Raw genomic sequence first — 13,339 nt, 5'->3', positions numbered from 1 at the left:
CCAGATGTCAAGATGATAAACAAATGGATTGTCATAAACGTATAAAAATGTAAGGCATTCGGGAGCTCTTACACCGTCTGTGGTCCGTCCTCCGCCATGAATCCAAAACTTTGGACTCATACAGTGTGTGAAATATGGTGATGACTGTGCGCTCATCCATCTTTTCAATAACAATGGAGTGCACGCACACATGGATTATTCACCCACACACATTCTTGTAACCTTGGAGATCAGTTTGAAAGATTATACCGCTTGCTGGACGGTGAACCCCCGCATATATTTATTTCAGCTAGCTAGCTAGATAGATAGATAGATAGATAGAGAGAGAGAGAGAGAGAGAGAGAGAGAGAGAGAGAGAGAGAGAGAGAGAGAGAGAGAGAGAGAGAGAGAGAGAGAGAGAGAAATAGATAGATAGATAGATAGAAAGATAGATAGATGGATAGAGAGAGAGAGAGAGAGAGAGAGAGAGAGAGAAATAGATAGATAGAAAGATAGATAGATAGATAGATATATATATAGATATATAGATAGATAGATAGATAGATAGATAGATAGATAGATAGATAGATAGATAGATAGATAGATAGATAGATAGATAGATAGATAGATAGATAGAGCTAGCTAGCTAGATAGATAGATAGATAGATAGATAGAGAGAGAGAGCGAGAGAGAGAGATAGATAGATAGATAGAGAGAGAGAGAGAGAGAGAGAGAGAGAGAGAGAGAGAGAGAGAGATAGATAGATAGATAGATAGATAGATAGATAGATAGATAGATAGATAGATAGAGCTAGCTAGATAGAGAGAGAGATAGATAGATAGATAGATAGATAGATAGATAGATAGATAGATAGATAGATAGATAGATAGATAGATAGATAGAGCTAGATAGCTATCTAGCTAGCTAGCTAGCTAGATAGATAGATAGATAGATAGATAGATAGATAGATAGATAGATAGATAGATAGATAGATAGATAGATAGATAGATAGATAGATAGATAGATAGATAGATAGATAGATAGATAGATAGATAGATAGATAGATAGATAGATAGATAGATAGATAGAGCTAGCTAGCTAGCTAGCTAGATAGATAGATAGATAGAATTAGATAGATTTGATTCAAACTCTTCTCTATTCACTGATATTGTGAATATGTGAATAGCTGAAGTGACCTTCATTTTGACAAAAATGTTGCCATATTGTGATATCTATTAACATTTACAGTACAGATAATCGTCTTTATCAGATCATCCTTGACTCCTTTACCTTTTTTTTTTTTTTCTCACCTTGAACAAGTATGCAAGGCAAGGTAAGGCAATGCGCAATTCGGCCCCAAACACGGTAGACTCGACTTGCTTGCCCTGGCACGAAAAACAACATGTGCCCATTTTAATGCTTCGCGCATGATGTCGTGTAAAATCCATCTTTTTCTGTTAAAGGGTTGAATCTTTGAATTAAATTTAATCTTGGGCCTTGTTTTATGATTTTTTGTTTTAAGTGATCTGCATAATAAAGTTGAGTAAGCAGCTGACTGATTTGGTAATTCAATCAATTAATCAATCAATCAATCAACCCTTATTTATACAGGCCATTTCATACGGTAAAAAGAAAAAGAAAAAACAACCATTCCTCCGACCTTCTCCCAAAATAAAAATAAAAAACAACCATTCCTCCGACCTTCTCCCAAAATAAAAAGAAAAAACAACCATTCCTCCGACCTTCTCCCACGCACCAAAAAAACAAAAACAAAAAAAACATGGTGGGGCACAGAGAAACCATGTGAGGAAAGGCACCCAGAAACACAGGAGCTAAAAACGAAATAAAAAGAGTTAAAGGCTAAAGAAAACAGAAAAAAAATGCCTTTAAAAAAAACAAAGCTAAAAGACAATTGATAAAAGGAACTTGGAACTAAGAAAAGAAATAAACGGGGCAAAAAAAAAAAAAGATGTTTTAAATGCCAAACTAAAAATTTAACTCAATACAAATTTCAGCCTGCAGGCGTTTGTTGGTCAGTGATATCATTTCCAAAGGGGATTTGGCAAATTTTTAACAGCAATATTTTCTTCCATCTCTCCTGATTTTCAAAGTTTTTCTGTTCCACCGCTGGCATAAAGTCTGACTGTTGACTCCTTCCTGGTTCACATCATTTAATTAAGTAATTTCAAGGCAGCAGCACGGCGGAGTGTGGTGAGGCCGCTAGGCGCCAGAAAGCAGTGCCTTGTGGTCTGTTTGGATTTTTACTGTTTGCTGCCATACTTGTAGCTTTGATTTCGCACTAAAGCACAGATCCCAGAATAAACTACAATAATGACAGCAGGATGCAGAATGAATTTGTTTGGAACATATTTTGCATGAGGCAAAACCTCTCTTCCATTGACACACAATATTAATTCAAACCTTTCCAATTAACTTTGTTTTTATTGTGATCATTCTGGTTGTGTTGTCATTGTTAATGTTTAATTTTACCAATAGTGTTCTTGTTGTTCTTCTCACACGGAACATTTTTTGTTCCGTTGGGTCCGACAGCTGTTTTTAACTCATTTTTGGGTGCTGAATACAAAACTGATCTCAGTTTTTCTCTATCACAACAAATTGTTGCGTTATAGGATCCCATTTTCTTTAAAAAAAAAATTGAAGCAAATGTGTATGTAAGTAAATAAAACACTAAGATGATATAGTTCCAAGCTCTGAAAAAAAAAAAAAAAAAGTAATATAAAACAAAATAGAACTTAAAATGGTATGACCATGGCTACAAGGTTAAGAGAATCATTTCTATATGAGTCCAATCATAACCATATCTTCTTGCTACAGTCGTACGACAGCTAATCAGTGCGATTTTGCTAGACATTCTAGAAAAAAAACTGACTGCAATTTTGGAATCAGCATATCAAATTTTGTTTTAATCACTCTAAAAATTAGGGATAGACTGATGATTGTTTAGGCCAATTATCGCTGCCGATATTTAGCAAATCGTCCTTTTTCCGAATCTGAAGGTGGTATCTCACTGAGCGGTGAACGCTTGCGAACATAGCGAATTTAGGTTTTTCAAAAAGATTTTTAAGATGTTCACAAACAGTTTTTACTTGACGCATTGACATTTTGAACATATTAAGACAATTTCTCACTGTCTGCAAAGATGTTTTGAAACTTTGTACAAAACCTGACGAAAACCCCAATTTAGCTACATTCGTATGTATTTGTCGCTTAGTGTGATACAGGTAACTTTTCATTCATGGATTTTTTTTTTTAATTTACACCACATGCTGATGACCCTGGAAGCTCCCTGCAATTTTTGTTATGATTTTGAAACTTAACACCTTTAAAGGCCCAGTATGCCGGTTTCACTCAGGAAAATGCACTTTTTAAATACAGGATGTACACACTTTGACTTTCTCTCAGTCTACACATCAGGTTTTATGTTAATCTTTGGTGGTAATTTTGTCCTAAACCCCCACCCCCCAGCCTGTATTTTGCCATTTTGTGTTTGTTTTGTAAACAGCGGGATGTTTCTGTGGAAAGACAGTGGGGGGGGGACGTACAAAATCACCCCCACACGTTAAGAAAAGCCCAGATCTGTAAATTGAGAAGTAGTTTGTTTGTTTAAATCCTGTATTTAAAAAGTGCATTTTCCTGAGTGAAACCGGCAGACTGCACCTTTAAAATTAAAAGAAAAACTGTTTTTTATTTTTTTATTTTGACGCTAACATATTCTCTTACTGCAAATGAATATTATCGTGAAATATCGGTTATCTGTCTTCTTTACTAATAATCGATATCAGCCTTGCAAAAAACATATTGGTTTATGACTAACAAAAAATCAAATTCACCAGATTCCCCCCCTCAACCCAAATTGTTCCCCAGTGTTCCCCTGATGTTATCACTGTTGTTGTTTTGATATGATTCTAACTAACTAGCACATTTGTCCTATCTAAACAAGTGTGGTTATTTTGGTTGATCTTATCTTTCCGGACAGACGGTGCAAAGTGTTCACACGTGTGTTTCTGGGATGTTTGAATGCATGCCAACGCGCACTTTGAGTTTGGATGTTTACGACCGCTTGCCGCCCCCTCCCCCCCCCGTTCTGTCATCAGACGCCGAATGAAGAGGAAGAGAATGTCAATCCCTGTTGCCTTTAATGTGCTTTTGAGGCATCACGGCGCGCCAGTCAGTTGCGCGAGCTCGGTGCGATTGCATGAAACAGTCCTCCAGCTGTTGAGTCGGATATCAACCCAGTGTTGATGTATGTGCAACCGTGTGTGTTTATGGTATTTATGGGGGAAACCCAACATGTCCTTGGGGACTTGAAAAGTCCATTTTAAGCATTGGAGCGTCCGTATATGATAAAAATTCCCCCTCTCCTCTCATATTTGCTAGCTAACCCTCTTTCCGAGCCTCTCGTCGAACTTTCCCAGGCATGTTGTGGACAGTCAGCAGTAATGGCAGCAAAAGTCTTTCCCATGCAGCCTCATAGGAGGGTCTTTGTTCACCCTAAAGGCTTTGAGGGTCCCCATGGCAGGGCTGTGGCCCACTCTAGTGCCTCCACAATGGGTCTTTATGCTGCCAAGTCTCCCTCCCCCGTGGCTTGTACCATGCTACCCTCAACGGGGGCACAGCGAGGCACATGGGGGCATCAAAACCCTTCTAATGGCCACATCTTCTTCTTCTCTTCTTTCTCCTCTGTGATTCACCACCACAAAGTCAGTCTGAAGAGTTTATGACTGGTGCCAAATGTCTCAGTAGGGTTCTGTTTTCTTTTTCACCCTAAGACCACTTGAAAAGATCTGGGGGGGGGGTTTGTGATAACACACCATTAAAGCCATTAGCGCTGTTGTTGAAAGTCGTCGTCTTGGCAGTCAAGTGTGTCAGCTCACGCGTATCGACAAGGAATGGAAGCAAAATGGACATTGGGGCCTGTTGTTTGCGCAGTCGTATGTTGCTGATCATGAAGCTGCCAACCGTACTTTGCGGGCTGACGCGCTGTCACGGGGCGCTGATGAATGGGTGGTCTGCTCAAGTAAGCGCTTGGCACATCGTCTTGCTTTGCGGAAGGGAAGAGAAGATGACTTTGACAGCACGCAGAGGCTGGCATAAATGGCTCATACGTATTTGCTCCAATCCAAGAACACATCACATGCAATGAGCTGCAAAATATGACTTCATCCTGTCGAATTATCCACCGAGAGATGTGACGAGTACTCGGGGCGAGTCATGGGGAAAAAGGCACCCATGTCCCTTTGTTTTTCTCTCCAAGCCAAAAAGTGGCAGTGCCAAAAGCTGAGGTTACCATGGAAGTGGGACTTAAGGAGGAGGAGAGTATAACTTAAGCTGGGTTTCCATAAAAACTATTTTTATTCATTCTAATTTTCAAGAATTTTGAAGATAAACCTGAATGGAAACGCTACAACTGATTATTATTATTATTATTTTTGTTATATAGGGCCTAAAATTCAAAATAAAGTTTTTACGGTTGGAGAGGATGGTTTATTTATTTATTTATTTATTTATTCATTTATTTATTTTATTACCAGATTTATTTATTTTTTAAAAAGGGTGAATTTGGACGAGGGAAACCAACTTTGTGAATACTCAATGAAAGGCCTAGAAAGCACGTCGCACACACGTACATATTGTCACAAAAGAAGCCAAAAAGTGGCAGTGCCAAAAGGTGAGGTTACCATGGAAGTGGGACTTAAGGATGAGGAGAGTATAACTTTTAAAAACTAAAACTAACTAACTAACTAACTAACTAAAACTTAAAAAACTATTTTTATTCATTCTAATTTTCAAGAATTTCGAAGATAAACCTGAATGGAAATGCTAGAAATGACAATATATTTTTTTGGGTGGCGGCTTTTTAAAAATCATTACAATGTATTTATTATTTATAATTTATAATTTATTATTATTATTATTATTATTATTATTATTACCTGATTTTGGGCGGCACGGTGGTTGACTGGTTAGCATGTCCGCCTCCCAGTTCTGAGGACTCAGGTTCGAGTCCAGGCTCCGGCCGTCCTGGGTGGAGTTTGCATGTTCTCCTCCCACATTCCAAAGACATGCATGGCAGGTTAATTGGGCGCTCCGTATTGTCCCTAGGTGTGAGTGTGAGTGTGGATGGTTGTTTGTCTCTGTGTGCATTGCGATTGGCTGGCAATCAATCCATGGTGTACTACGCCTACTGCCCAAAGCCAGCTGAGATAGGCTCCAGAACCCCCCGCGACCCTCGTGAGGAATAAGCGGGCAAGAAAATGGATGGATGGATGATTTACAAGCATTTATACTTGGGGCTGACTTCACTCTTTTTGGCAACTCTTTTTGCGCTGCAGCTTAACAGCTAAATGCTGCTTCACCATGTTTGTTTTTAAACCTGGGCTCCACTTATAGACCCAAGCCTGCAGACCTCAGAGTCCTACTGGGTTTTACGTTCAATTAACATTTCCTTAATGTATTCAGAACGTAAACCATTGTTTGATTTATTGAGCAGAATTTGAAAATCAATTCTTAGAAAAAAATTTATGACATCAGGGTCCGACGAAATAAAAGTGTGTACATTGATGTCCAGCTCAGCATCGCATTCCGGGATCTTACCTCTCCACCACCTCATTTCCGCTCCAGCATGTGGCGTCATCCACCACGTTCTCCCCTTCACACAGCATCTCCGGCAGCGCTGAATAGAAGGACTTGTAGCGCTGCAGGTACATCAGGAAGTCCCTGAGGAGATGCAGAAATGTGAGCGACAGCAATCGAAATTGCACGTCAAGACACATAAAATAATCTAAAATGTGATTTTGGAGAAATAAAAATTTGTGGGACTTAAAGGCATGGACTTCTGTTTTCACTCAGGAAAATGCACTATATAAATACAGGATTTTTACACATGAACTCCTTCTCAATCTACACCTCTGGGCTTCTGTTAATGTGTGGCGGTGATTTTTTTCCTAACCCAAGCCGGTATTTTGCCATTTTATGTTTGTTATGTCAACAGCGGGACGTTATTGTGGACAGACAGTTGTTTACCCCTCCAGCCAATGGCAGAGCGGGGTGTGGCGAGGGGGCGTGTCACTCACTGTCTGCACACGGGCCGGGCGAATTTGTCGGCTGCATGACGTCACTCCCGCGGCAACTTGACAGCAAGCACGGATTTTTTTTCCCACTCACTCACTCACTCACTCACTCACTCACTCACTCACTCACTCACTCACTCACTCACTCACTCACTCACTCACTCACTCACTGTGAGTAAGTGAGTGACTGTGAAAATGCACTGTATAAAGTGAGTGACTGTGAGTGAGTGAGTGAGTGAGTGAGTGAGTGAGTGAGTGAGTGAGTGAGTGAGTGAGTGAGTGAGTGAGTGAGTGGAAAAAAAAAGTCCATGGTTGCTGTCAAGTTGTCGCGTAGTTTAGGAAAAAATCACCGCCACACATTAACAGAAGCCCAGAGGTGTAGATTGAGAAGGAGTTCACGTGTATATATCCTGTATTTATATAGTGCATTTTCTGTAAAAACGGAAGACCATGCCTTCAAAATTACTTAAAAAAAATATGTCACCCCATAAACTGCTTCTTCACATCTCAATCCAGCTAAGATTACGTTCTCTGTTTGCTTTCCATGGGAGAGTTGGAGTAGTCATTCAAGCCCAGCAGAATATATATTCCATAACTGATGCGCTTTGAAGAACTGTTTGTCTACAGTGAGGGCATGAAATTCAGAGCAATCCAGGCAAACAAAAAGGACAATGAAGATGAGTGATAAAAGGTTCAAATCCTCCTTCAAACACTACTGGCAGCAATTATTGATGTGTCTCCTCCAAAGGGTCAATGGAAAGCTGGACATTTTATGGCGGTAACACGAGCCCCCACCCGCCCCCGCCCCAACCAACACTCCCTGTGCGAGCCGGGGTGCATTTCACAGCAACTGTCGGACAGTGAAGCCTCATTTTGCCCTCTACTGGTTGCTAAGTGACCTGACAATGGAGGTTAAGATTAATGTTCCGCAGTCCACAAAGAGCTGGCTCATTCCATTTTAACTTCGGACCATCGAAAAGTTGAACTGAAGCCAAGTGGACTTCTTCTTCATTGTTGACATTTGGCCTTTAAGCCAAATGGTGTGTTTCCTTCAAAAGATTGTGTGGATTAACCTGTATGACTGAGATGAGATATACCGTGCCAAGCACAATGATCATTTCGCACTTAAAGTCCCTGTAAAGTGAAAGTCAATATGTCACTTAAATTTGTGCCAAATATGAAGGATTTAAAATAAAAAACAAAAAAAAATCGCCAATGATTTAAAATCAGGCTTAAAAGAATCGTTCTCTCCGCTCTTGATTGCTGTTTGCATGTCTACTGAACCGTCAAATACCAATTCCACGGCCTGGAAAAATTTGATGCTGTTTTGAAGAGTAATGTTTTTATTTCTGTACATAATACATATTTATGCCCGAAAATATCCGAGCTTTAAGCCTGTCTCTGGCTCAGTGTGGAGAATTTTCACACTGTGACAACGAGGCGTTCTAAAGCAGACACGCCAGTCAGACGCATTAATGTTTTTGCCCACCTTCTCTCTGTGACATGCGCGCACTCATGGCTGACAACAAGGCACCGCATTTTCAAGGTGTGCGCGCTATGCTAGCTCACTAACTGCATGTCGTAGTTTGTGTCAGATAGCTGGTGATGTGAATGAAGCTGCTCATGTTATATATTGTGGGAGGGATGACCCCTTCCGAATGCCCGAGTGCATCATCGGGCGCCATTTTAGCCACGGCCCATTAAAAAAATAAATAAAGTCTGGAGAATTGAAATGGTAAAAAAAAACAGTTCAACGCTATAATCCCCGATGTCGGGCTGATTCCTTATACTTCTAAAAAAAGACGGCATCGATTAATAGTACCCATGGAGGCCGATAACCAACATTTGGAGCCGATAACCATTTGCGGTAAAAGGGATGATATTGGCACCAAAGGTTTTACTTCAACACTTAACTTTGTTAAAATATAAGCATATTGTCGCTGCTATTTTTTATTTTTTATTTTTTTAGGTTTTTGGGATGTCTGCATTCAGTTTCACGGCAAAAAATTACAAAAATAAAAATAAAAAATTAAAAATGGACATAGGTGTTTGTTTTTCACATAAGGATGATATGTTTAGAAAACAGCATTTCAGATTTGCAACTTGTTGAAAGTTTTCAGTTAAAAAAAAAAAAAACATAAAAAAAAAAAAAAACACAACAAAAACAATTTAATAGTGCCCCAAACTTCTCTAGGGTATATAGATTTGTGGGTATAAATAATTTCTGTACAGTATAACTGATGCTGTGTTAAAATAACCAAGTATAATTTTTTAAAATCTTATATTGGCCATTGCTGATATGATATGCCGATATGCTTCAAAATACCAAATATCGGTGCCGATAAACAGCCCGGCCGATAGTCTGTCTATCCCAACTCCAAAATCATCACTTTTCAGGAGATTTCATTGTCAACACTTTACATTGGTCAATAATTTGTAAAAAAAAAAAATAATAATAATAAAAATAAATAAATAAATAAATATCACCCACACTGACCAATTTTATAGATTTGTGAAAAAATATGAAAGTCACGAAACTGTAACATAGGAGGTTACGGCCCAAGCAATGATCTTGAAATGTATAATGGTAATCGCAGAATTCACTTTACAGGGTCCTTAAGTTTGTGTTTAGGTTGGACAACAACCTTGTTTTTATGATTGAGGAATGCTTTTTTTCAGAGGACGTACTTGCGTTGTCCTATACCAAATCAGTAAACACACATCGCCAAAGGTTTTGAAGACACTAACTCAATAGCTGAGTTCAAATGGATCTTTGACGTCTATGGTCGTCAATGGCAGTGAATGAGTGGTTAAAAATACAAAAGAAAAAAACAATGCAAATATAAGTTTCAATTCAATGTAAATGTGTGAGACATTTCCCGGATGCATGCTTACCTAGAGAGTGTTCTCAGACTATGTTTATTGTTCTTGGAGGGTTTCAGTGGGGGCGAGCTGGGAGTGATGGGAGTTGGAGTCCGGGTGAAATTGATGCAAGCAAGGATGATGCAGGGGGAAGTGAAAAGTTTGGTGAGAGACAGAAAACAGAAACAACAGCACATCATGACACCACACGGCCAGGAGGAAAAGACAACCATGCACATGCAGAAATACAATGGCATCCATTAACAATCCCGTCTCCTCACATGATGACCACCTTTAAAAAGATTATGTGCTGCAGTAGTGGTGCAACGGATCATTGAACCGTGGTCGGTTTGGAACAGGCCCCACGGTTCGGGATCACGCATGATCCATAGATTGGTTGGTGGGAAACAAACAAACAAACAAACAAACAAACAAAAAGTGTGCATTCATCCGAAAGCAACATGATCAGTCCACATTCACACTATAATAGCAGCAGAGGAAGTTGAAAACCCTTGTGGATCACTTAAGTCGCATATATTTGCTGATGCTATTGATGGACAACTAAATTTCCCCTTACTTAAGTATCTATCTATCTATCTATCTATCTATGGGAGCATTTTGGCAACTTGGGGTGAAATTAGTCTTCAAATTAGGGATTTCTTTTCTGCCTCTTTTATCGACAACATTCAAACATGTCAAGTAAACTGAAACATACTCAACGTAGCTCCACCTAACGCTAAGGCTAGCTTCAAAATAAACTTTACCAAATAATACATTCGTGTAAATGCAAATAGCCATAGTATACTTTTACTTTGAAGTTGGCCCACGTCGTGGCGTGATGGCTAGCTTGACTTCCCTTTTAGAAGTTTAGGATTTCTTCGTCGTAGGTTTGATCGGTCCCGTCGCCATGGGCGGGCCTTGGGGGTCCGTGCCCGCCCTGTCAGTCAGCCGTGCCCGCCCGAGCAAGATGACTCACCAACTATTCGTCCTATCAGTCACGTAAACTTGCGCCTTCTGGTTCAAGTAAAGCATGGCGTGCCAGCCAACCACATACCTCCTTTCAAGTTTGGCTTTGATTGACAACTAAGGCTAGCCAATTACAATCCGGATCACGAGGGCTGGGGTGGGGTGGGGGGGTTTTGACGCGCGCTCTGCAGACGTGCCTTAGCCAAATCTACTTCCGGGTAGATAGTGCGCATTTGCCGGCTGGCGCTGGCATAAAGACTGAGCAGTGAGCACGTCGTGCGGCTTTAATGGAAGCCACCAAATGCCAAACCTCGATCCAGGATGACACAGTTGACATCATTGGGAATCCTGAGTCCACTGGTTACGTTTACAAGTGAGTGGCAAACTTTTATTTTAATTAGTCAAGCCACACAGCACGGATGAATTGTAGCAATACACAGTATGCGGTTAACAGACCCAAGCAGTCACACATACACAACAACAACTAAGGAGCATAAAATTATTTATCACTAAAGCAGTTGCAGTACAATGTGAGTTGAATTCTCTTTTTTTTATTGCCAAGTTTGTTCATGTTGATGACTGTCACTAAGTTATAATTTAAAAAAAACAGCACTTTACACATCCTTTTGGATTGATATTCCGCTTAGTTTTTCACTGAACCCATATGTTGTTTCTGTATATCATCGACATAACTCAACTTTATTTCTAAATCACTTTAAAACAGCCATTGCTGCATACAAAGTGCTGCGCATGGAATAGAAATTAGTCTTTTAGTAGACACAAGTGAAATAAAATAACACAAAATAAAATTAATTAGAGTAAATATAAGTAGATAAGTATACACGCAAATAAAATTAATACTAAAAAAGAAATCTGTATAAGTATATAAATTCATTCATCATTCATTTGGACATAGTTGTTTCTAGAAGTGAAGAGTGGATTTGTTTCAAATGAACTTTTGAGTTGAATAAATGCAAAATGAACTACACATTTTTTTTTCAGTTTGTCTTTTAGATTTCAGATTTCCGCTTTTAAGTGACAGAAAATATTTCTGAGCACTTTTGCAGTTGTCACAATGCCGCTGTTCAACCTGATGAACATTAGATTTAGGTTGATGAAGTGTGCCCCCCCCAAAAAAGGTAATGCCCCCCCCCACAATTTCTTTCTGGTGACGGGTCTGGGTTTGATTGACATTAAATTGTGACAAAACATCCACACAACGCAATCCTGAACTCATATCCAATAGCTAATTTAGGACATCCAGAAACTACAATTAATTACGCCGCCATTGTATGGTACGGCACAAATCTCCGACGTTAGTGGCTAGCAGGTGTTAGCATTACCGACGAGTGAGTGCCTGGCTGGTAAGTGAGTTTGACAGCTTGTACCACGAATTATTTTTGAATATTATGGACCAAAGCCATTTTGTAATTCACTCTCCATGTTTAAAGGAAGGGAATGTGCCTTAAATTGCACTTTGACGTGTTTTAATTAAAAAACCCCCAAAAAAAACCAGGTAGAACTTTGTCTTAATTTATTTTATACAACACTTTCAACTCATTCAAACATTCAACTCAAAATGTCAAACATAGATTTTAGGAACACAACTTTAAGCCATTAATACCTTGTTATTTTACACATGGACCATGTATAAAACAAAAATATTTCTGCCTCATATTGCACTTAAAAGTTGTGCTAAACAGCTATATTAGGATTTTGATTTTTTTTTTTTTAATCGAATGGGGAAAAGTGTATGAATGTATGTATGTATGTATTTATGCTGATAAGAAAAACGATCTGCTCTGTAACTCAAATCCTTGATCCGATCCGAACCGTGACTTTTGTGATCCATTGCACCACTATGCTGATGTGTTTGTTTTAAGTTAGTAAAAAAAAAAAGAAAAAAAAAAGTGCACTGTTAAATGTCATTTCTGAATTCATATTTCTTCCCCCTGAAATGAAACATAAATGTTGCTCTGTGTTCTTTTTTTCAGCAGCGCAGTCACGGCCTGTGAAGTGGTCAGCTCCCACACGTGCTCTGGTCAACTTTGGCAGCCTACGGGGAGCTCTGGATTGTGTTGCCATGAATGATGGTGGCATTGCCAGGCGAGACCTGTCAGCTTGGCTGGCATCGACGCAGTGATTCATGCTTTTGGGACAAGGTCAGACAGGCAACGCTGCAAATGTGTGTGTGTGTCCTACTATTTCAATTGAGGCCAGCTGGTGTTAAGATTCGGCGGTATGGCTGTCTGGGTAAACAGGAAATAGTTGGTTTGTTGAGATTAAGCTGAACCACACTGCCCGTAGGCTTGGCACTGCCGTGCCAGGGGAGGGCAGCCTCAAAAAGGCCAGGTGGAGGGCACGCACCAGTGTAACGTAGTGAGGGGATGAAAAAGATGGCTGTGCGTTTTCAAACATTTGTGTCTGGGGGTGATAAATTG

General features: G+C 39.6%; 1 protein-coding gene across 1 annotated transcript in view; it reads right to left on the bottom strand.

Moving 5' to 3' along the window:
- gpc5c (glypican 5c) overlaps nt 1-13,339 on the bottom strand; it is a 213,226-nt gene that overhangs the window by 100,632 nt on the left and 99,255 nt on the right. Inside the window, exons 6-7 of the mRNA XM_077515177.1 lie at nt 9,966-10,022; nt 6,595-6,717 (exon numbers count right to left, since the gene is read on the bottom strand). Of these exons, the coding sequence (XP_077371303.1) occupies nt 6,595-6,717; nt 9,966-10,022 (180 nt within the window). The remainder of the gene's footprint in view (nt 1-6,594; nt 6,718-9,965; nt 10,023-13,339) is intronic.

This window comes from Festucalex cinctus, chromosome 1 (assembly GCF_051991245.1).
Source record: "Festucalex cinctus isolate MCC-2025b chromosome 1, RoL_Fcin_1.0, whole genome shotgun sequence".
Lineage (NCBI taxonomy): Eukaryota > Metazoa > Chordata > Actinopteri > Syngnathiformes > Syngnathidae > Festucalex > Festucalex cinctus.
This window is presented reverse-complemented; position numbering and strand designations above follow the sequence as displayed.